Source organism: Dendronephthya gigantea, unplaced genomic scaffold, assembly GCF_004324835.1.
Source record: "Dendronephthya gigantea isolate DGI-Jeju-01 unplaced genomic scaffold, DenGig_1.0 000122F, whole genome shotgun sequence".
Taxonomy (NCBI): Eukaryota; Metazoa; Cnidaria; class Anthozoa; order Malacalcyonacea; family Nephtheidae; genus Dendronephthya; species Dendronephthya gigantea.
Window position 1 is genome coordinate 647,743 of NW_021163132.1, and position 24,941 is coordinate 672,683.

The 24,941-nt window shown below is 36.6% G+C and overlaps 3 protein-coding genes and 1 long non-coding RNA gene across 12 annotated transcripts in view; all 4 read right to left on the minus strand.

Moving 5' to 3' along the window:
* On the minus strand, positions 1-14,420 carry LOC114535690. The gene is made up of 8 exons (XM_028556988.1): positions 14,120-14,420; positions 11,889-11,936; positions 11,524-11,607; positions 10,674-10,716; positions 3,090-3,224; positions 2,275-2,769; positions 1,501-1,749; positions 1-1,390 (listed from the first exon to the last, which is right to left on the minus strand). The coding sequence occupies exons 1-8, from the start codon at positions 14,249-14,251 to the stop codon at positions 486-488; spliced, it is 2,091 nt and encodes a 696-aa protein (XP_028412789.1). The 5' UTR covers positions 14,252-14,420; the 3' UTR covers positions 1-485.
* On the minus strand, positions 3,246-6,702 carry LOC114535696. 2 transcript variants are annotated; one of them, XR_003688351.1, is made up of 4 exons: positions 6,668-6,702; positions 4,436-4,483; positions 4,071-4,154; positions 3,246-3,262 (listed from the first exon to the last, which is right to left on the minus strand). It is a non-coding gene; the product is annotated as an uncharacterized LOC114535696 (long non-coding RNA). The 2 variants fall into 2 exon arrangements; XR_003688350.1 differs by lacking the exon at positions 6,668-6,702 and having other exon boundaries at positions 4,436-4,579.
* Positions 10,190-24,941, minus strand: part of LOC114535694 — a 21,493-nt gene continuing 6,741 nt past the window's right edge. For 3 of the 7 annotated variants that reach the window (XM_028556999.1, XM_028556998.1, XM_028556992.1), the window contains one exon: positions 23,691-24,364. The gene's annotated coding sequence lies outside the window, so the exon portion shown is untranslated. Of the gene's footprint in view, positions 10,219-22,784; positions 22,855-23,690; positions 24,534-24,563; positions 24,867-24,941 lie in introns of those variants that run through there. The other 4 variants (XM_028556997.1, XM_028556995.1, XM_028556993.1 and 1 more) reach the window with 4 other exon arrangements.
* Positions 15,238-23,616, minus strand: LOC114535693. 2 transcript variants are annotated; one of them, XM_028556991.1, is made up of 6 exons: positions 22,785-23,616; positions 19,138-19,221; positions 18,310-18,487; positions 17,200-17,694; positions 16,452-16,700; positions 15,238-16,335 (listed from the first exon to the last, which is right to left on the minus strand). In XM_028556991.1, the coding sequence occupies exons 1-6, from the start codon at positions 22,935-22,937 to the stop codon at positions 15,458-15,460; spliced, it is 2,037 nt and encodes a 678-aa protein (XP_028412792.1). In that variant the 5' UTR covers positions 22,938-23,616; the 3' UTR covers positions 15,238-15,457. The 2 variants fall into 2 exon arrangements, with proteins under 2 accessions (XP_028412792.1, XP_028412791.1); XM_028556990.1 differs by having other exon boundaries at positions 19,129-19,221.

Genomic DNA, 24,941 nt, shown 5'->3' on the forward strand with positions numbered 1-24,941 from the left:
TCCGTGGTGTTTATTAGTTGCTTTTTCCTGCTGTTCCAACACATTAAACACAACTGTTGTTCAATATTATCAATGTTTTTATTATCATCTTTCATGATTTTTTATCATTTTATCTGCAGACTGTTGCTGGTAGATTGGTTAACCACTGTTGGGCCATCGTAGATGCTGTTGACTGAACATTGTAGATCATATCTGATCGTATTTACGAATTACGATGTATCTACTTTAAAGTTTCGTTTCACAATGGTTGTGATAAAACAAAATTGTAACACAGTTCTTAATAAATTATGCTGTTTGAAGAAACTTTCCTGGGTTTTACAAGGGATTTTCATGTCAGGTTTTATTGTGGATTTGGTACATAGAATCGATCGGAATCGCTGCTTGTATTTCACCGAATTGATTCCAACGGACTAAATCCTCATTAGTTCGCAAGCGTATTTTCTTACGCGTGAAATGTTAATTAGAAATCGTGTGAATAGTTACTATTAACTACACACTACACGCGCAAAAAATGCATTATCGTTCTTTTGCACATGCGTTCTTTTGCACATGCAATATTTCCTTAAATGCGGAAGATCTCTTGCAATGCATTCTGGTTGACTCCCGTATTTGTTCACTCTGCTAATAGCCTTGCTTACAATAAACCAATCTTTATGATAGCGTACGGTTGCTTCATATATTCCATTATTTGGTATCGTCGTAAATTGTACTTGATAGCGACAAAAATCCTTGTTATTTGGACGTGACTTGTCACTAAACGCAGCTTTCAAATCGTTTGTTTCCTTAAATGACAGGACTTTTTCATTTGGTCGTTCGAATAGGGCGTAGTTTATATTCTTTAGTGATAATTTTTGACAGTTTTCAGCACTCTTTTTGTGTTCCAGGTTAGCATTGTTCATGAACTCCACTGCTGCAAGAGCTGAATTATTCAGGTGACTATGTCCAAGATTTACATCTACCCATTCTAAGCATGGACACCAATGTTCCTCAACGTTAGCCTGAGAACATGTGCGTGATATGGGAACTTCTATCAACAAGCTTTGACCGTGTTTTATATCAGCAGGGACCTCAGGATAACTGAGCATGTGACGGAAAGTGGCGTATACGTCATACCATGACGTCAAACGATTTGTGTTTAGTTTTAGATTCTTGGAAATCTCTGGATATTCTCTGAGAAACCATTTTGGAAATGCCATTGAATAAAGTGGAAGTCTTTCTTCGAGTTTTCCTTGCACCAAAGTTCGTATTTTGCCATATCGAGTGCCATGGTCCCCCATGATTATAAGTAATGTGTTGTTGAGATGATTATTTTGTTTTAAACCTTTTAGAAGTGATAATAAATCTGGTTCAATCTTCGATGCTTCACTGTTGGAATTGTGAGAGTAACGTACTAGAAAAAACAAATGAGTAAGTAGATAAGCTATTGAAGAAATGTTCAAAACGTGCAGGGGACCCTGGGAACGAGTTTGGACTTCGAAGGAGCTGCAGGCCTCACCTTACCGTTAAATGAGAAAAAAAACTTCAATTGATTTTTGAACACATCAAACACTTCTTGGATATAATCAAACTGAACATTTGATATAGTTTTTGAAGCTAAGCACTGGTCTTCTTCTTTTAGCAATTTTTCAGCCATAGAAAAAAATGGCCTGGTATAGAAATCTGTGGGCGGATTTTCGAATCCCATTAGTCTATACTGCCATGGACCAATCTTTGGCCAGTCACCAGAGTAACCAGTTACATAACCTCGTTCTAAATAATTGAATCAAAAGATAAAATAGTAAGACCAGTGCATTCTCCCCACCAGGAATACAAATACAATATTTCATACGGCGTCAATGACCAATCAGAATCATTTCTGATTTCAGGACTATTGTTTCTTCACTAAAGGTTCGCGGGCTCGGGGAAGGAGATTGTTTAAACTACCAAGCAAGTTTTTATCCGGTTTTGTCCACAGGTTTTAAGACATCACTGGGCGCAACCTCGTACACAGGATATTTACTGGTCATGGATATTTACTGGTCATGGTCGAAAGAAACTGGGCACGAGGTTGCACTAGGCACAGAAAGAACCGGGATGGTTTCAGTGGTTGTGTGAGTAAAAAAATTACAAAAGAAATCCGTCGGGCAGAACTGGATATATGAATAACACGCCCACCGCCCCCCGCAATTATCGTTCTAGTTACTCCACTGATGATTTCAGTGATTGTGTGAGTATGATTAACGACCTAGGATTAACGAATACAGAAAAAGAAAACAACCCCCAAAAATTTATTACCTTTAAGTTGCTTATATATCCAAGACCATCCATCTACAGGCTTGGGGTTTTTGTGATGGCGTCTTGATTCATATTGTTCAAGTTCTCCTTGTCCAGTTAACATAGCGGTCAATTGTTCTGTGGTGCCGTCCCCTACTATCGAGTGTCCTTTAAAAAACATCGCTCCAAGTTCGTTTTTGAGATATTTATATACGTTAGGCAGTCTTCGCTGTGTATTTGCATGAGAAAGTGAATCTACACCAATGATTAAAATATTTAACGGTATTCCTAGTTGTTTTTCTGCCTTTCGTTTTACCAAATGTTCATGCGGGACAGGCTGGAGAAAGATTTCTTTAACGTTCTTCTTATTTTTGAGCAAATATTCAACTTCAATAAATTCATCCGTGATTTTTTCTTCTGTATTCATTGCTGGTACAGGGACACTTTTACCAAGAATGAACTTAAAGTCTCCTTGCCTAATAATCCCGCGATAATTTGCTGAAATAACTTCAGGATCTATAAAGCAATTTATTACAAGTTAATGTTCTGTACAGATGAAATTACAGTATGATATGTACGGATTTATTAAATCCCCATTCTAACTATCAAATATCATTAATCTTTCTCATTATATCATTGGTCAGCAAGGATTACGAGATCTAAAATTTCCAGCGCGTTATTTCAAGATCAAATGAAATAATAATTCCTTCCTTATTTTAAGGGTTCTTAACTGCCCAGCCCGCCATTCTAAGAGTGTAAGAGATGTCTTACGCATCAGGGGTTTCATTTCACTTGAATACGAAAGGGAGAACTTAATTTGTAAAGGAGATGCTTACCTAAGAATTGTATTTTACCATTTACTAATTTTCCATAGGATTTATGCTTCGCACAGTTAGGGTTTGCCACATCAGAGAATAACTTCATTATTGCTGGATGGAATGGATCAATCTCTGGTAACCGACAAGCAAGATCTGAATCGTTCTTAATTGTTTAATGATGGACATTCTCGCTATTACAATAAAATATTAAAATATCAGTGAAGTTTAGAAAACTATACCGTAACATCACTGAAAAGCGCGTGCGAGGTCTATGTTTTAAGAAAAGAACAAGATTAGTATTTTTCAAAATTGGTTTATTCGCTCAGTTAACACGCCAATGCCACGTGGGTATTGTTGGGAGTTCCAGGCATTCAGGTTGTAACGTCTCGATTTTATTTCAAAATCGTCAGACTATAATCACAATTAGTATACACCCGACTATTGTCTATTACAAATCTAAATTCTGATTGGCTACTCAACCATTGTCTATTCGTGATGGTGAACGTTTGGGAAAAATTCGCTCGCGCGACCGTATAAAATTGAATTAATTAAATTATTTTTCGGTGTAATTGCGGTGTATCGATTATTTTCTTGAAATTAATATATCTACAGGTACAGGGTGTATACTAAAACAATTAGACAACTCGCCTTCGTTGACTATCCGCTCATAGACAACTCGGACTCGTTGTCTAATTGTTAAATGGTATAACAACGATCTTATATGCAGTGATATGACGTATTTAATTACGAAAAGAACCTCAATACTATAAAAAAGGAGAAAGCATGAAAATTTCAATGCATAAATGTCCTTATCTGTACATTCGTAACTTACTTTACTCAAAAGGATAAAATAACAGCAAAAATTTCAAGTGTAAACGAAGCTTTAGTTTTTTTACTTTTTATAATGATCAGCTTTTGTTATCCACAGTTGTTTACCAGCATAACGTTACGCTTTAACCATCTTAATCTTTACCATTATATCTATTTCAATAACTTTACCTTCGGATCAATTATTGTCCTGCTTATCCATTCTTCAGGGCCAACTGTCATTTCTATATCTTTAGGAACTAGTAACAATGGTGCCTATAATAAAAAAACTTTATTGTCGACATTGCTTACTCTTATAAACACCAAATGATATTGACAAATAAACATAGTAAACAATTACGCAAGTAATATAGGAAACAAAACACTACACAATATTTTGTACACAAGGCTTGGTACGAACTGAATTTTGATTGAAGGTTTCATTTCAGTTCCTCCAAACCTTAAAGAAGTTCTGATTTTCCATGCACATAAACCGCATCCTACAGCGAAACATGATGTATTTCGGCCTAGTATCGTGAAAATATAAAGCTACTTACCGATGACGATGTATTATCAACGACATTTTTGTTTCGACTTTCATCTTTCTAAACCAACGAGAAATTCTAGCTGTAATAAATTATGCAAATAACGGACAGAAAATTTGTGAAAGAAATCGCTTACACCAAGACAAGTATATTTATTTTCAAACATAATTATTCATTTCATGTAAAAATATTTAAATTTTAGCATGCATGGTACAAACATTTTTCTTGGTGAAAACGCTACGGCGTAGCTAATTTTAAGGTTTTTTATCACTGCACATATCATAACAATAGTATAGTGGAGAGGGGGGACATGATAAAAATGGTCCTAACTGGAAATTGGTAACTTAAAGATGGGGGAATTGTAGGTGGTCTGCAGGACCTCTTGCAGAAAATTTTTTGTATTTTCGAGTCTCTAAGACTTGATTTCCAGCATCCATCTCAGCAGTGAGTGAGTGAGGTCTGTTGAGAAAATACCATTTATTACTGCACATTTTACTTTTTTCACTGCACACTAAAATTAGGTATGCGCTACGCCGGACGCATATCAAGTTTTTGTGCAATGACTGTGCACAAACGTTTAATAACTAACCAATACCTTTACTGAATTAACCTCCTAACCAATATACAAAATATATTTCCTCTATAAAAATACTTTTTCATACCCTGGTTTATTACGTTCATACCTTCACAGAACGAGTGAACATTTCCTCACAGTGTGCGCGCGTCCTGAGCTATCGGCTCAGCAGTTGGAGCGAATGAAACTCGCGTAAAATGAATTAAGAGTGGTCATCAAATCATTCACTTAACGGCATCGGAAAAATGAGTAAATGAGGGTCACTCAGGACACCTTACCTCGTACAGACAGGGATAAATTCGCTAATTTGTTTTCCAGTACTGATTCGGCAACTATTGAGTTATTTTGCACCCACTTTAAAATATGAAAAGTACATATACGCGCATTCGCTCCAACTGCTGAGCCAGGGCGTAGTAAAACACGTGTTTTAGCACGCCCTGGCTGAGCCGATAGCTCATCACGCGCGCAAACTGTGAGAAAATGATCACTCGTGCACAAAAGTATTCAACATGTTGAATATCCGACTTTGCCATAAAACGGAGAATACGACACCGCACACTTGAGGAACAGCTCAGCTAAAGTCTCGATGGACGCTCAGTTCAGCCTTATAAATTATAGCGGTTATTGTTTAATATTCATACATAGAAAGGTTGTTTTAGGAAATTACCACTTTTTTATTTAATTTCCTCAAAGAGAACAAATAAACCGTTCTTTTGATGCTGTTCGATTAATTGGGGTAAGAATATATTTATTACATATAGATTCTGGTCTTATTTTAATAATATCGCCGCTATTTCGCCGTCTAACAAGATGTGGTCGTGTATGGGCGCGTTGGCACGTCGCGTAGTTTGCACAGGATTGAAGATTTAATATAAGCGCGAATTCCAAAGTGTGAACGTATCATGCGGTTTATTTACATTTTTGAACAATATAACTTCTACACTTTTTAAAGTACGATGTGGCGGATGTGCTTCTGAATGTCGCGATTGAACAACATTTAGTTTCGCAAGGCATCTACCGTCGTGACAATAGAAGCGTTCCTGTTCCAATCAAATTTTATATTTTATTTGATTGAGCAATCTGATTGGTGATTGGTCAATGAAATACTAGGAAGTTAGGCACTTTTTTAAGAACTTTTCAAATTGTTGAGTAATTATTCAGATGTGTTTGGTCAACATTTTTCGGAACGCTTCCATTGGCACGACTGTAAATGAGTATGAATCAGTGATATGAACTGTATTGTTTATGTTCAGAAATGTTCAGAAGAATTCAGGAGATTATTCAGGAGCATTCAGAAGCTTTATATTGAAGACTGGGACGTGCGCGGCCGGCGGCACGCCCACGCCAAAACATCGGCGTCATGTTTACGGATACTTAAGAATGGTCAGACTTCTTGACTTAAAATTGAAAATATTTACCATGCTTCGTATTTTTCTGAACATAAAATCCAGCTGATATTAATATAGAACTATAACGAACCAAAATTGCGTGAAATATTCTGACTGCTTTTGATAATTTTAAAAATATAGCGACTTTAAATCACACACAGCATTTGTTTACGGTTTATAACCTCACCTTCACATGCTTTGGATATAATTTATAGAATTCAGAATTGTATTTGTAATACAATATTTATGTACCGATGGTTTCATGCTAGCTTTCATACTGACCTTCATTGCTTGAGGATCTTGATTTTCAAATACAATATGACATTTTTTCCTATCAAGTAATACATCGCTGTGAATATTGTAGTAACAAGCGCCGCTGTTAGCGACGCCAGACAACGACCTTTTAGCTTCATATCTTTCTTCAAGTTTCCTCACAAGTCACAACCTCAAGTTGTTGACTTGTTGCGTTCAAAGTTTGTTTGTATTGTGCAAAATATAGAAAATTTCTTGTAAAGCTTCCTTGTAAATAGCTGCCAACTAAAGGCTTCCTCTTCCTGTCAAATAATAGATGCAACCACAATAAATAAATATATTCTATTCCACCTGTGACTGCGTCGTACGTCATCACGGGATACATGGCTTGTTGGCGTAAAACTCATAACTTAAGGTCCAAGGATAGTGCAAAGTTTGGAAGCCCTCTAACTCTAAGACCCTGTTTACACTAGAACGAAAGTTTCCGGATTCATCACGAAAGCGGAATGTTTTAGTACCGGATCAACCGGATCATGTTGCTGTTTACACATGCAGCAACGAATCCGATAGAAAATGTACTCGGTTTTAAGCCGTATCCGGAAACTTTGAATCCGTAAAAGTTTGTGGAAACTTCGTATCCAGAAACATTTGAATCCGGAAAATTTTCTTGTGTAAACGCTTTAATAGCCACTATCTGGTGGATAGCGCTATCCGGCTTTCATACAACCGGCCCCTGACGAATCCGATACATGTGTGTAACAATGAATCCAGAAACTTTTACAAATCCGGAAACTTTCGTTCTAGTGTAAACGGGGTCTAAAGGGCTAATTCCACGGGCTAAATTTTCAAACGAAATGCGAATTATTTCGCCTGGTTCTTTTGAATTGTGAACAATGAGCAATTTGAGATCAACGAGCAAGCCGTAAGACCGAAATGAGTATAGATATCTGAGTATGATAGACTGGTCCTCCCTATTTACCTCCTTCGATACTTGCGAAAATATATAGAATTTCCATTATATGGTACAACTAGGACTTAATATGATAATATCCTTATGCCAACGAAGCAAATTCGCATTCAACAGATACCCCATGAATGAATCGAAGACTATATTCTCATTAAAAAAGACAACTTATACCAACGGCGTAAATTCTATTCAATTTAAATAAAAAGATAATTGACTTTCTGTCTAATAGATCACAAACAGTGAAATTGGCCGAAGGTTGCTACTCTGAATGGGGCTCTGTTCCTTCTGGCCTTCCGCAGGGTACAAAGCTGCGCCAAAACACACACACAAAAAAAGACAATAACAAAACAAAACCGAGTAATAAATAAAAAATGCCTATTTAGAAATTGTGTCAATAGTTAGAAACACATTTCGCGCACATCAGTTCTTTTGCACATGCAATATTTTCTTAAATGCGGAAGATCTCTTGCAATGCATTCTGGTTGACTCCCGTATTTGTTCACTCTGCTAATAGCCTTGCTTACAATAAACCAATCTTTATGATAGCGTACGGTTGCTTCATATATTCCATTATTTGGTATCGTCGTAAATTGTACTTGATAGCGACAAAAATCCTTGTTATTTGGACGTGACTTGTCACTAAACGCAGCTTTCAAATCGTTTGTTTCCTTAAATGACAGGACTTTTTCATTTGGTCGTTCGAATAGGGCGTAGTTTATATTCTTTAGTGATAATTTTTGACAGTTTTCAGCACTCTTTTTGTGTTCCAGGTTAGCATTGTTCATGAACTCCACTGCTGCAAGAGCTGAATTATTCAGGTGACTATGTCCAAGATTTACATCTACCCATTCTAAGCATGGACACCAATGTTCCTCAACGTTAGCCTGAGAACATGTGCGTGATATGGGAACTTCTATCAACAAGCTTTGACCGTGTTTTATATCAGCAGGGACCTCAGGATAACTGAGCATGTGACGGAAAGTGGCGTATACGTCATACCATGACGTCAAACGATTTGTGTTTAGTTTTAGATTCTTGGAAATCTCTGGATATTCTCTGAGAAACCATTTTGGAAATGCCATTGAATAAAGTGGAAGTCTTTCTTCGAGTTTTCCTTGCACCAAAGTTCGTATTTTGCCATATCGAGTGCCATGGTCCCCCATGATTATAAGTAATGTGTTGTTGAGATGATTATTTTGTTTTAAACCTTTTAGAAGTGATAATAAATCTGGTTCAATCTTCGATGCTTCACTGTTGGAATTGTGAGAGTAACGTACTAGAAAAAACAAATGAGTAAGTAGATAAGCTATTGAAGAAATGTTCAAACGTGCAGGGGACCCTGGGAACGAGTTTGGACTTCGAAGGAGCTGCAGGCCTCACCTTACCGTTAAATGAGAAAAAAAACTTCAATTGATTTTTGAACACATCAAAACACTTCTTGGATATAATCAAACTGAACATTTGATATAGTTTTTGAAGCTAAGCACTGGTCTTCTTCTTTTAGCAATTTTTCAGCCATAGAAAAAAATGGCCTGGTATAGAAATCTGTGGCGGATTTCGAATCCCATTAGTCTATACTGCATGGACCAATCTTTGGCCAGTCACCAGAGTAACCAGTTACATAACCTCGTTCTAAATAATTGAATCAAAGATAAAATAGTAAGACCAGTGCATTCTCCCACCAGGATACAAATCAATTTCTACGGCGTCAATGACCATCAGAATTCAGGGACTATTGTTCTTCACTAAAGGTTCGCGGGCTCGGGAAGGGATTGTTTAAACTACCAAGCAAGTTTTTATGTCCCAGGTTTTAAGACATCACTGGGCGCAACTCGTACACAGGATATTTATGGTCATGGTATTTACTGTCATGGTTCGAAAGAACTGGGCACGAGTTGCACTAGGCACAGAAAGAACCGGGATGGTTTCAGTGGTTGTGTGAGTAAAAAATTACAAAAGAAATCCGTCGGCAGAACTGGATATATGAATAACACGCCCACCGCCCCCGCAATTATCGTTCTAGTTACTCCACTGATGATTTCAGTGATTGTGTGAGTATGATTAACGACCTAGGATTAACGAATACAGAAAAAGAAAACAACCCCCAAAAATTTATTACCTTTAAGTTGCTTATATATCCAAGACCATCCATCTACAGGCTTGGGGTTTTTGTGATGGCGTCTTGATTCATATTGTTCAAGTTCTCCTTGTCCAGTTAACATAGCGGTCAATTGTTCTGTGGTGCCGTCCCCTACTATCGAGTGTCCTTTAAAAAACATCGCTCCAAGTTCGTTTTTGAGATATTTATATACGTTAGGCAGTCTTCGCTGTGTATTTGCATGAGAAAGTGAATCTACACCAATGATTAAAATATTTAACGGTATTCCTAGTTGTTTTTCTGCCTTTCGTTTTACCAAATGTTCATGCGGGACAGGCTGGAGAAAGATTTCTTTAACGTTCTTCTTATTTTTGAGCAAATATTCAACTTCAATAAATTCATCCGTGATTTTTTCTTCTGTATTCATTGCTGGTACAGGGACACTTTTACCAAGAATGAACTTAAAGTCTCCTTGCCTAATAATCCCGCGATAATTTGCTGAAATAACTTCAGGATCTATAAAGCAATTTATTACAAGTTAATGTTCTGTACAGATGAAATTACAGTATGATATGTACGGATTTATTAAATCCCCATTCTAACTATCAAATATCATTAATCTTTCTCATTATATCATTGGTCAGCAAGGATTACGAGATCTAAAATTTCCAGCGCGTTATTTCAAGATCAAATGAAATAATAATTCCTTCCTTATTTTAAGGGTTCTTAACTGCCCAGCCCGCCATTCTAAGAGTGTAAGAGATGTCTTACGCATCAGGGGTTTCATTTCACTTGAATACGAAAGGGAGAACTTAATTTGTAAAGGAGATGCTTACCTAAGAATTGTATTTTACCATTTACTAATTTTCCATAGGATTTATGCTTCGCACAGTTAGGGTTTGCCACATCAGAGAATAACTTCATTATTGCTGGATGGAATGGATCAATCTCTGGTAACCGACAAGCAAGATCTGAATCGTTCTTTTTTAATTGTAGTAATGATGGACATTCTCGCTATTACAATAAAATATTAAAATATCAGTGAAGTTTAGAAAACTATACCGTAACATCACTGAAAAGCGCGTGCGAGGTCTATGTTTTAAGAAAAGAACAAGATTAGTATTTTTCAAAATTGGTTTATTCGCTCAGTTAACACGCCAATGCCACGTGGGTATTGTTGGGAGTTCCAGGCATTCAGGTTGTAACGTCTCGATTATTTTCAAAATCGTCAGACTATAATCACAATTAGTATACACCCGACTATTGTCTATTACAAATCTAAATTCTGATTGGCTACTCAACCATTGTCTATTCGTGATGGTGAACGTTTGGGAAAAATTCGCTCGCGCGACCGTATAAAATTGAATTAATTAAATTATTTTTCGGTGTAATTGCGGTGTATCGATTATTTTCTTGAAATTAATATATCTACAGGTACAGGGTGTATACTAAAACAATTAGACAACTCGCCTTCGTTGACTATCCGCTCATAGACAACTCGGACTCGTTGTCTAATTGTTAAATGGTATAACAACGATCTTATATGCAGTGATATGACGTATTTAATTACGAAAAGAACCTCAATACTATAAAAAAGGAGAAAGCATGAAAATTTCAATGCATAAATGTCCTTATTTGTACATTCGTAACTTACTTTACTCAAAAGGATAAAATAACAGCAAAAATTTCAAGTGTAAACGAAGCTTTAGTTTTTTTACTTTTTATAATGATCAGCTTTTGTTATCCACAGTTGTTTACCAGCATAACGTTACGCTTTAACCATCTTAATCTTTACCATTATATCTATTTCAATAACTTTACCTTCGGATCAATTATTGTCCTGCTTATCCATTCTTCAGGGCCAACTGTCATTTCTATATCTTTAGGAACTAGTAACAATGGTGCCTATAATAAAAAAACTTTATTGTCGACATTGCTTACTCTTATAAACACCAAATGATATTGACAAATAAACATAGTAAACAATTACGCAAGTAATATAGGAAACAAAACACTACACAATATTTTGTACACAAGGCTTGGTACGAACTGAATTTTGATTGAAGGTTTCATTTCAGTTCCTCCAAACCTTAAAGAAGTTCTGATTTTCCATGCACATAAACCGCATCCTACAGCGAAACATGATGTATTTCGGCCTAGTATCGTGAAAATATAAAGCTACTTACCGATGACGATGTATTATCAACGACATTTTTGTTTCGACTTTCATCTTTCTAAACCAACGAGAAATTCTAGCTGTAATAAATTATGCAAATAACGGACAGAAAATTTGTGAAAGAAATCGCTTACACCAAGACAAGTATATTTATTTTCAAACATAATTATTCATTTCATGTAAAAATATTTAAATTTTAGCATGCATGGTACAAACATTTTTCTTGGTGAAAACGCTACGGCGTAGCTAATTTTAAGGTTTTTTATCACTGCACATATCATAACAATAGTATAGTGGAGAGGGGGGACATGATAAAAATGGTCCTAACTGGAAATTGGTAACTTAAAGATGGGGGAATTGTAGGTGGTCTGCAGGACCTCTTGCAGAAAATTTTTTGTATTTTCGAGTCTCTAAGACTTGATTTCCAGCATCCATCTCAGCAGTGAGTGAGTGAGGTCTGTTGAGAAAATACCATTTATTACTGCACATTTTACTTTTTTCACTGCACACTAAAATTAGGTATGCGCTACGCCGGACGCATATCAAGTTTTTGTGCAATGACTGTGCACAAACGTTTAATAACTAACCAATACCTTTACTGAATTAACCTCCTAACCAATATACAAAATATATTTCCTCTATAAAAATACTTTTTCATACCCTGGTTTATTACGTTCATACCTTCACAGAACGAGTGAACATTTCCTCACAGTGTGCGCGCGTCCTGAGCTACGGCTCAGCAGTTGGAGCGAATGAAACTCGCGTAAAATGAATTAAGAGTGGTCATCAAATCATTCACTTAACGGCATCGGAAAATGAGTAAATGAGGGTCACTCAGGACACCTTACCTCGTACAGACAGGGATAAATTCGCTAATTTGTTTTCCAGTACTGATTCGGCAACTATTGAGTTATTTTGCACCCACTTTAAAAATATGAAAAGTACATATACGCGCATTCGCTCCAACTGCTGAGCCAGGGCGTAGTAAAACACGTGTTTTAGCACGCCCTGGCTGAGCCGATAGCTCATCACGCGCGCAAACTGTGAGAAAATGATCACTCGTGCACAAAAGTATTCAACATGTTGAATATCCGACTTTGCCATAAAACGGAGAATACGACACCGCACACTTGAGGAACAGCTCAGCTAAAGTCTCGATGGACGCTCAGTTCAGCCTTATAAATTATAGCGGTTATTGTTTAATATTCATACATAGAAAGGTTGTTTTAGGAAATTACCACTTTTTTATTTAATTTCCTCAAAGAGGAACAAATAAACCGTTCTTTTGATGCTGTTCGATTAATTGGGGTAAGAATATATTTATTACATATAGATTCTGGTCTTATTTTAATAATATCGCCGCTATTTCGCCGTCTAACAAGATGTGGTCGTGTATGGGCGCGTTGGCACGTCGCGTAGTTTGCACAGGATTGAAGATTTAATATAAGCGCGAATTCCAAAGTGTGAACGTATCATGCGGTTTATTTACATTTTTGAACAATATAACTTCTACACTTTTTAAAGTACGATGTGGCGGATGTGCTTCTGAATGTCGCGATTGAACAACATTTAGTTTCGCAAGGCATCTACCGTCGTGACAATAGAAGCGTTCCTGTTCCAATCAAATTTTATATTTTATTTGATTGAGCAATCTGATTGGTGATTGGTCAATGAAATACTAGGAAGTTAGGCACTTTTTTAAGAACTTTTCAAATTGTTGAGTAATTATTCAGATGTGTTTGGTCAACATTTTTCGGAACGCTTCCATTGGCACGACTGTAAATGAGTATGAATCAGTGATATGAACTGTATTGTTTATGTTCAGAAATGTTCAGAAGAATTCAGGAGATTATTCAGGAGCATTCAGAAGCTTTATATTGAAGACTGGGACGTGCGCGGCCGGCGGCACGCCCACGCCAAAACATCGGCGTCATGTTTACGGATACTTAAGAATGGTCAGACTTCTTGACTTAAAATTGAAAATATTTACCATGCTTCGTTTTTTCTGAACATAAAATCCAGCTGATATTAATATAGAACTATAACGAACCAAAATTGCGTGAAATATTCTGACTGCTTTTGATAATTTTAAAAATATAGCGACTTTAAATCACACACAGCATTTGTTTACGGTTTATAACCTCACCTTCACATGCTTTGGATATAATTTATAGAATTCAGAATTGTATTTGTAATACAATATTTATGTACCGATGGTTTCATGCTAGCTTTCATACTGACCTTCATTGCTTGAGGATCTTGATTTTCAAATACAATATGACATTTTTTCCTATCAAGTAAATACATCGCTGTGAATATTGTAGTAACAAGCGCCGCTGTTAGCGACGCCAGACAACGACCTTTTAGCTTCATATCTTTCTTCAAGTTTCCTCACAAGTCACAACCTCAAGTTGTTGACTTGTTGCGTTCAAAGTTTGTTTGTATTGTGCAAAATATAGAAAATTTCTTGTAAAGCTTCCTTGTAAATAGCTGCCAACTAAAGGCTTCCTCTTCCTGTCAAATAATAGATGCAACCACAATAAATAAATATTCTATTCCACCTGTGACTGCGTCGTACGTCATCACGGGATACATGGCTTGTTGGCGTAAAACTCATAACTTAAGGTCCAAGGATAGTGCAAAGTTTGGAAGCCCTCTAACTCTAAGACCCTGTTTACACTAGAACGAAAGTTTCCGGATTCATCACGAAAGCGGAATGTTTTAGTACCGGATCAACCGGATCATGTTGCTGTTTACACATGCAGCAACGAATCCGATAGAAAATGTACTCGGTTTTAAGCCGTATCCGGAAACTTTGAATCCGTAAAAGTTTGTGGAAACTTCGTATCCAGAAACATTTGAATCCGGAAAATTTTCTTGTGTAAACGCTTTAATAGCCACTATCTGGTGGATAGCGCTATCCGGCTTTCATACAACCGGCCCCTGACGAATCCGATACATGTGTGTAACAATGAATCCAGAAACTTTTACAAATCCGGAAACTTTCGTTCTAGTGTAAACGGGGTCTAAAGGGCTAATTCCACGGGCTAAATTTTCAAACGAAATGCGAATTATTTCGCCTGGTTCTTTTGAATTGTGAACAATGAGCAATTTGAGATCAACGAGCAAGCCGTAAGACCGAAATGAGTATAGATATCTGAGTATGATAGACTGGTCCTCCCTATTTACCTCCTTCGATACTTGCGAAAATATATAGAATTTCATTCATTATATGGTACAACTAGGACTTAATATGATAATATCCTTATGCCAACGAAGCAAATTCGCATTCAACAGATACCCCATGAATGAATCGAAGACTATATTCTCATTAAAAAAAGACAACTTATACCAACGGCGTAAATTCTATTCAATTTAAATAAAAAGATAATTGACTTTCTGTCTAATAGATCACAAACAGTGAAATTGGCCGAAGGTTGCTACTCTGAATGGGGCTCTGTTCCTTCTGGCCTTCCGCAGGGTACAAAGCTGCGCCAAAACACACACACAAAAAAAGACAATAACAAAACAAAACCGAGTAATAAATAAAAAATGCCTATTTAGAAATTGTGTCAATAGTTAGAAACACATTTCGCGCACATCAGTTCTTTTGCACATGCAATATTTTCTTAAATGCGGAAGATCTCTTGCAATGCATTCTGGTTGACTCCCGTATTTGTTCACTCTGCTAATAGCCTTGCTTACAATAAACCAATCTTTATGATAGCGTACGGTTGCTTCATATATTCCATTATTTGGTATCGTCGTAAATTGTACTTGATAGCGACAAAAATCCTTGTGATTTGGACGTGACTTGTCACTAAACGCAGCTTTCAAATCGTTTGTTTGCTTAAATGACAAGACTTTATCATTTGGTCGTTCGAATAGCGCGTAGTTTATATTCTTTAGTGATAATTTTTGACAGTTTTCAGCACTCTTTTTGTGTTCCAGGTTAGCATTGTTCATGAACTCCACTGCTGCAAGAGCTGAATTATTCAGGTGACTATGTCCAAGATTTACATCTACCCATTCTAAGCATGGACACCAATGTTCCTCAACGTTAGCCTGAGAACATGTGCGTGATATGGGAACTTCTATCAACAAGCTTTGACCGTGTTTTATATCAGCAGGGACCTCAGGATAACTGAGCATGTGACGGAAAGTGGCGTATACGTCATACCATGACGTCAAACGGTTTGTGTTTAGTTTTAGATTCTTGGAAATCTCTGGATATTCTCTGAGAAACCATTTTGGAAATGCCATTGTATAAAGTGGAAGTCTTTCTTCGAGTTTTCCTTGCACCAAAGTTCGTATTTTGCCATATCGAGTGCCATGGTCCCCCATGATTATAAGTAATGTGTTGTTGAGATGATTATTTTGTTTTAAACCTTTTAAAAGTGATAATAAATCTGGTTCAATCTTCGATGTTTCACTGTTGGAATTGTGAGAGTAACGTACTAGAAAAAACAACAAAAAATGAGTAAGTAGATAAGCTATTGAAGAAATGTTCAAAACGTGCAGGGGACCCTGGGAACGAGGTTGGACCTCGAAGGAGCTGCAGGCCTCACCTTACCGTTAAATGAGAAAAAAAACTTCAATTGATTTTTGAACACATCAAACACTTCTTGGATATAATCAAACTGAACATTTGATATAGTTTTTGAAGCTAAGCACTGGTCTTTTGTTTTTACAAATTTTTCAGCCATAGAAAAAAATGGCCTGGTATAGAAATCTGTGGGCGGATTTTCGAATCCCATTAGTCTATACTGCCATGGACCAATAATTGGCCAGTCACCAGAGTAACCAGTTACATAACCTCGTTCTAAACAATTGAATCAAAAGATACAATAGTAAGACCAGTGCATTCTCCCCATCAGGAATACAACATTTCATACGACGTCAATGACCAATCAGAATCATTTCTGATTTCGACTATCCCATACCTCTATCCCAGGGCTTTGTTTCTTCGCTAAAGGTTCGCGGGCTCGGAAGGAGATTGTTTAAATTACCAAGCAAGTTTTTATCCGGTTTTATCCAGAAATTCAAGTTAAGACATCACTTGGCGCAACCTCGTACCCAGTCCCAGGTCATGGTCCTACGAAAGACACTGGGCACGAGGTTGCACTGGGGCGCATTGATTGTGTGAGTAAGCTATTTCACTTACAAAAAAAATCCGCCGGCAGAACTGAATATATGAATAAAACCCCCGCAATTATCGTTCTAGTTACTCCACTGTAACTCCAGTGGTTGTGTGAGTATATGATTAACGACCTAGGATTAACGAATACAGAAATAAAAAATAACCCCCAAAAATGTATTACCTTTAAGTTGCTTATATATCCAAGACCATCCATCTACAGGCTTGGGGTTTTTGTGATGGCGTCTTGATTCATATTGTTCAAGTTCTCCTTGTCCAGTTAACATAGCGGTCAATTGCTCTGTGGTGCCGTCCCCCACTATCGAGTGTCCATTAAAAAACATCGCTCCAAGTTCGTTTTTGAGATATTTATATACGTTAGGCAGTCTTCGCTGTGTATTTGCATGAGAAAGTGAATCTACACCAATGATTAAAATATTTAACGGTATTCCTGGTTGTTTTTCTGCCTTTCGTTTTACCAAATGCTCATGCGGGACAGGCTGGAGAAAGATTTCTTTAACGTTCTTCTTATTTTTGAGCAAATATTCAACTTCAATAAATTCATCCGTGATTTTTTCTTCTGTATTCATTGCTGGTACAGGGACACTTTTACCAAGAATGAACTTAAAGTCTCCTTGCCTAATAATCCGACGATAATTCGCTGAAATAACTTCAGGATCTATAAAGCAATTGAAAATTAATTAATCATCCCCAACACGTACATTATCGGGATTTAGTAAAATTCCTTTTTTAGGTGAAGGAAAAGAAAGATAACACTGTTCAAAGTTCAAATTTCCAATGTCCATGTTAATAAACCACTGATTTGTTATGATTAAGAATGAGAGTGCAATGTGAAATTTTGTTTTTCTCTGAATACGTTTCCAGCTGTTGATTGATACGTGAAAAACATGAAAGGCTGCGATCTGTCCTGCATCCTGCTTTTTATATTGGGGTGAAAATCGTTCCAGAATACACCTGCATTTATAGCTGTGTCAAATATTTCTATTCATCCCACACATGCACTGTACCCAGTTCACTCCGGCGAGCTCCTCGTAGTTAATAAAATTTTCTATCAGGGAATCAGGTTTTCAATCAAAAAGGGTTTTGATTTAGGTTAAGAGATATCTCAACTGTAATTATTTCAAGACCTAGTGACATTAATTCCTTCCTTATTTTGAGGGTTCTTAACTGCCCGGCCCGCCATTCGAAGAGTATAAGAGATGTCTTACGCATCAGGGGTTTCATTTCACTTGAATGCGAAGGAGAGTACTTAATTTGTAAAGGAGATGCTTACCTAAGAATTGTATTTTACCATTTACTAATTTTCCATAGGATTTGTGCTTCGCACAGTTAGGGTTTGCCACATCAGAGAATAACTTCATTATTGATGGATGGAATGGATCAATCTCTGGTAACCGACAAGCAAGATCTGAATCGTTCTTTTTTAATTGAAGCAATGATGGACATTCTTGCTATTACAATAAAATATTAAAATATCAGTGAAGTTTAGAAAACTATAACGTTTTACTCTCCATACTTAAGACAAGTACATGGAGAAAATACATGGACGCGCGAAGTGTTGAGAATAATATTGAGCATATTAAGCATATTAAGCAATATTGAGCATATTAAGCATCCATGTATTTTTGTTTCAGTTTATTATATAATAAAAAACGGGTTTTTTGAAAGTTTTTTATCCCCAGGGGCCGTTTAACCCTGGGTTAAAACAAATCTTGGACTTTACATTAATTTTTTCAATCGCTTGTTTAAAAGTTGAATTAATTTTTTCATAAATATTCTCTAAACCGATGGAATTAACATTTTCAAAAAGTTTTAAAATGAACGGTAGTTCAGAAGCACATAAACTAGGTTCAACCCAGCGTTAGCGCTAAACCGTTGAACAACTAGCCCCAGGGCACGAATACCTGACTTCTGATTGGTGGATCAAACACGATAATTGCACATGTGTTATTATCGCTTTTCACAATGGCGGATTCGCCAATAAAACACTGAATACTATTTAATAAACTAAAATAAACTATGATGTGTAAATTGAATGTGAGCGAATCAAAATGATAATGAAGTATTAAGGTTAGTTTTAGGTCAGTTTTACCAACTTTACATTTGGATCATTAATTGTCCTACTTATCCATTCTTCAGGGCCAACTGTCATTTCTATATCTTTAGGAACTGGTAACAATGGTGCCTGAAAAATAAATTCTTCATTGTGACGACACACAGTGCACGACACACAGATCGTCACTATGTGGTGACCACGTGAATCCGATTTAAGAGGCTGTTTACATGAGCCCGGTTACTCGAGATTCAACGAAGCGTGAGATGATATTGAGGTATTGAAATGAACAGATAACATGATCCTCAGGCAGTCGTATAATCACCAAACAATGGCATGTGCTTGTTTGGTGTCTTAAAGACTTATTTCAATACCTCAAAGTCCTCTCACGCTTCGTTGAATCTCGGGTAACCGGGCTCATGTAAACAGCCCCTAAGACCCCGTTTACACATTATTTTAACACTAAAAAAGGGTTAAAAAAAGTTTCAAAATGAGTAGCTTTTTGGAGTAACAAATAACTCCACTTCTGGTGTTATAATTTAACACCGCTTTTGGAGTTAATTTAACTTCAATTTGGGATTTAAAACATAACTCCATTTTTGGAGTTAATTAAACACGTTAACGCCGTGTTTTAGGTGTTAGGCCGGTTTTCTACTACAGGGTGTCCCAAAAAAATGTCCCCTCTATTGAAATCAAGCCTTTGTTCGAATCTGATTGCCTTAATATTATGATAAACCCAATTGAAAGCAAGACGCTTTATTTGAATGCCTCAACCTAATAAATATGCTATTTACACACTACTGCGTTGATCATGCATTCAAATTCCAACAAAAGCTTCATTTCAATAGCGGGGACTTTTTTTTGGGACACCCTGTACATCAGATAAATCACTTCGATCGAAGAAAATTTTTCGCTTGATTTTCAATTGTAATCTATCAAGTGAATCTGCTTCGGTTTAATTTCACAATTGAAAAGAGAATTGAGCGAAATATTCCGTTCCATTCACTTCAGTACTTTCGGGAATAGAAATATTTTCGTAATATATTCAAGCAAGTATACCATGATTTAAAACTGGGATACATTCGCACAGAGCTACATGCACGACGATCTTAGAAAGTTAGTGAGTAAGCTATATACCGTTTCCTCGAGTAGTGAATTAAATGTGAAATATAAAATTTGTGACATGCCACAGTCCAGAGTAATAACATCTCATGCAAGCAGATTCCATGTTCGCGTTCGGTACGTAAGCAAGCGAGCGTTCAGAGACCGGTTTAGCTTAAACGGCGGATAAGTTCAAAAATCACAAAATGGAAAACAAAATTATCTCTTTATTGAACAAATAAACTGAAATATTTTGATGTAAATAGCTTCATTTTCAATATGGAAGTATAACTTTGGTGTAACACAGTTGTTACGAAATACGTATATATAATGTAATTTAGTATTGTTAAGAAATAGAAGGTCAATATAGATGAGGAAATTACTTGTGGAACATGTCACATAAAATGAAGTGTACAGTAAATATTATTATGACCCTTCGGAATCACAAAAATTACTTTTCCTGTCATGAGGTCACAGCCCATGGGATTTCCTCCGAAACAATAGTATGTCGTACAAAGTACAAGTGTCACGACTCAAGAACATAAGTTCTAGGCGGATACTAGTTTATGTCAATCATTTCTTTGTTATATTTTGTTCGGTTAAGCACTTGAAGCCTTACGTCACTAAAAGCTTAATTCGATGAAATTATTTGTAAAATAGGTTATAAGTTAAGATATACGGTTTACAGAGTAATAAGTTGATAATTGTACTTTAAGTTGATGATAAATATTTTAAGTTGTAAACAAGTTTTAACAGTGATCGATTAAGTAAAAGACCAACTTGACTAGTGCGTCACCGGCCTTAAGTAAACAAAGTATGAGAGCTGGACCGAGCTTCTAACGCCAACCCACACTTACAACCTACAACGCTGATTGGATTGTGTGAATCACACCACCTTGCACAGGGCGTCTTCAAGATCCCCTCAAATTTTATTATAAAAGGAGGCGCACAGCAACAGAACAGTCAGTGGACTAAACACGAGAGTGGACTAAAAGGAGTGGACTAGCGGAGTAAAAAAGTGTATGAAACGTTGGAGAAGCTCAACCTGACAGAACAGACAGCCAAGACGAGAACAGAAAACAACGAGGTCCGAAAGGACGAATAATCCGAAGAGAAGAGAAGAACGGAGAAAGAAGAGAACATTAGTGAACTTTAGTAAAAGTTGTAAAGATCTCCTACCTCGCGTAAATACAAAAAAAGCTACATAACACAGTTAATGAAAACGAAACGATATGTACAAAGGAGAGATATTATGTATATATACGTGTATGTAAAACACAATGACTATATATATACAACACAATCATCTTATTATCTCTTGTTTGAATTGCATTTGACACGACCAACATGCGACGTATAACCTAGGCCTAAGATAGTATACGGTGCCCACATTGATCGGGCTGCCCCTTAGCCTGCCTATGATAAAAAGTTACCAGAACTATATCCGATGCATTCTTTTCATCACGTATTCTGATGTAGTAAATGATTTCACAATACAAGAATTTTATTCAATTTCAATATTGACAATAAAAATCATTAACGCGATGTGCATCACCAATCTTCATTCCTTGTTTTCAAATCTCCATTGTGAATATACAGCTTGGGTGTCCCAAAAAAAACGCAACCAAATAGATATAAGCACCTCTGCATGGGAATTGAAAATGGCTCTTAATCCTTCATTCAAAATGCTAAAAGTCATTTTAGCTGAACTATGGTGCAAACCCAAACAATATTAATATTCTTGCATATTTAAGTGCATGGTTGCGTTTTTTTTGAGACACCCTGTATAATGTTGGAGGAGATAATTCCTCTAACCCTACAGAAACAGTTTTTGCATTGCAAATTGAGGAAGGGCAGTAAGGTTGATCGATGCTGTATGGACACCAATGGCAATGTTTAATTTAATATTTGGTCGCGAAGCCGTTTATACGAGAACTTCGCGACTTAAATTAGCCGCGGTTTATTTTAGCCGAGCTTTAAAGTTTAAAGCCTGGGCAAATCCGGCTTATTTTTGCTCGTATAATAGGCTAATTACTAAATGGCCCTAATGCAACCATTTGAACAAAATTCAACCTCATCGTGGTATTTGATCAATCCGAACGAAATCGGCTTTGTGGTGCCATCATTTATCCATTTGATTAATCGGAACAAAATTCGGCTTTGCATGGGTATCGATCAGAATAAGGTTTTTCAACTCGAGTAAGGGCCTCCACAGACACAGACTAGAAATTTAGTCGTCGACAACAATTTGTGATCGACAAGTAAATACGTCCGATAAAGGATTCCACAGACTGGTGCTAAAATACTAATTTAGCAACCGAAATAGCGCGGAGATTAAAAGTAGTCGATATAAAACAAACTGACTGTTCAGTTTTCACACACTTAAAAAACGCCAAAAAATGAGGCCGTCGACAACTAGCGCGACAGACTACGTTTGTTAGTTGTCGATCACAAATAGTTGTCTACAACTAAATCCCTAGTCTGTGGAGGCCCTAAAATGGTTAATGGCCTATGAAGGACATCATAATATGTATTGATATTAGCTATCAATCATATGTTATTGGCTTACGGTAGCACCGAGCCTTCATACTGACCTTCGTCGAATTGATTATCCAAGGATCTCCATGTTCAGACACATCACGACATTTCTTTGTAGACTGACGACTATGAAAAAAATACATCGCTGTGCAGATTGTAATGACGGCCACTGCTGTTAGCAATACCTGGCAACGAGTTTTTAGTTTCATATTAATAAACGAACTATTGAACAAACTCTTCAGCTCTTTACTTAGTAATTAAACTTGTCCACTTAGCTTTTCTTAGGCTCAAACAAACACACTGCTGCCAAGATAATAAACACGTCACAAAAGAACATCTTTATCATGCAAGCCACTTGCTCAGTATGATACTTTAGAAGTGATATATTTGCATATTATCAAACACTCAATAAAAATTCAAACAAACTTGAACTCCTTCTAATTTAACAGCGATCTAAAGCGCTAATTCCACTGACTAAATTTTCAAGCAAATGCGAAATATTTCGCCTCTTTCTTTTGAGTTGTGAGCAATGAAGCAGAATTAATTTATTCAAGTAGTCGAAATTCAAAAGAAACAGGCGAAATATTTCGCATTTCGGCGAGAAAAACCGTGGAATTAGGCCCTCAGAAACCTCGTGCAGGTAAAAAGTAAGCATATTTAAATCGAGAGCCTTGCTTCCAAATGTTGTTGTTGAGTATACAATAAATGTCGTTTATAAAAAAGTTGTGTATTTAATAATTACTTACTTAATTAATGGTTTCCGTGTTTGGATGATCTAGAAAAGCGCTTCTAGAAAAGAGTTTTTCTAAACTCGAGCAACATTCCCAAGTGTTTGGATCAGTTCATCCAAACACGGAAACCATTAAGTAATTGTTTTATAAAATAACAAACCATAGTAAATTTGTTTTTAAATTTCCGCAAAATTTCCGTGTTTGGATGGCCTGATCCATATATATATATATGCATATTGTATACATGCATATTTAAATTGAGAGCCCTGCTTCCAAATGTTGTTGTTGTTGTAATAAATGTCGCGTGTATAAAAAAGTTGTGTATAATGCTCAGTCCATGTTTCTTGGCAAATACTAATCACCATGAAAATAACTTAAGTAAGACATTTGATGCTAATATAGCAATATTAAGTTAATATGAATTCTTCAGGCATCATGGTACCACGTATTTCAAGCATTTTTCAAAATGAGCGGAATATTTCAGTGATAGTTGGGCCTGGGGTCAACCCTAAACTCTTTCCAAAACTGGTAAATTTAAGGTAAACCACCAGGACCCATTGAAGTTTTATGAAGAAACTTACTAACTTAGAAACCATGCACTGTTAACGCGGCGTATAGGGATTCTAGTTTCCTCTGGAATTTTTTGGGATGTGTAATATGGATCGGTGTCTACCTCCTAAATGAAACTATTTACTTCGTTAGGATCAGCAAAATATTTATTTTTATATTAGACCATGCACCGATCTTTTGTTCCTGGTTTACATCTCTGCATGGTATTCCGCAATCCGCACAGCATTAGATGGATTTCTGCATATTTGCTTCGCTGTCTCTAGCTTTAATTGTTCGCTTTCTTTGCTTTAGGAAGTATTTTACCGATGAAGATATAAATGAAGGATTTCTTGAACCTGGATAATGGGAAAATTTTCTCAAACAAGCATATATCATTTGAGAATTGCTGCTTACTCACCTTCTTTCAACCATGCAATGTCTTTAAATTCATTCCACATGCATATTTCGTTTAGTCCATCAGACTGTGTGTCCGTGCCCAAAGTCAAAACTGGTCCATAAAAAATGCTGAGCAAAGTGTGCTTGTCAAGTACTACCTCTGGTAGTGCCTGGTCTTGGGCACCATGCCCAACTTCATTTGGAAGTATCATGTTCACAGTTCAACCCATTGGATCATGACCACTTCTCGATCGGATCCAATTCACTTCTCCGACATATGGAATGTATTTTGTTATTGACAACACAGTAAAGCATTGATTTTAGTTGATCAGCTGCATTTATACTTTGCAAGTCAACAGACTATACAGTGAATTGAACCCGACAAAATTGGATCATGGGAAACCTTTACATCTCTGATATACACGCGTCTGTTCTTTTTGCTTTCTTGTGAACACGTAGAACCTGACAAATTTGTGTTTATTTTACCGTGGGAACATTTGAATCGGACGAATTCAAGCACGGTCCAGATTCGTCTGT

Coding starts and splice junctions, on each gene's coding strand:
- LOC114535693 (XM_028556990.1), bottom strand. CDS start 22,937: ATGAAACTAAAAACTCGTTGCCAGGTATTGCTAACAGCAGTGGCCGTC. Junction 17,695..18,309: donor TGGTAAAATACAATTCTTAG/GTAAGCATCTCC, acceptor ATTGCTTTATAG/ATCCTGAAGTTATTTCAGCG. Junction 16,701..17,199: donor GATATATAAGCAACTTAAAG/GTAATACATTTT, acceptor TCAATTGTTTAG/AACGAGGTTATGTAACTGGT.
- LOC114535690 (XM_028556988.1), bottom strand. CDS start 14,251: ATGAAGCTAAAAGGTCGTTGTCTGGCGTCGCTAACAGCGGCGCTTGTT. Junction 10,717..11,523: donor GGACAATAATTGATCCGAAG/GTAAAGTTATTG, acceptor TTATTGTAATAG/CGAGAATGTCCATCATTACT. Junction 3,225..10,673: donor ATTAAAAAAGAACGATTCAG/ATCTTGCTTGTC, acceptor AGAACGATTCAG/ATCTTGCTTGTCGGTTACCA.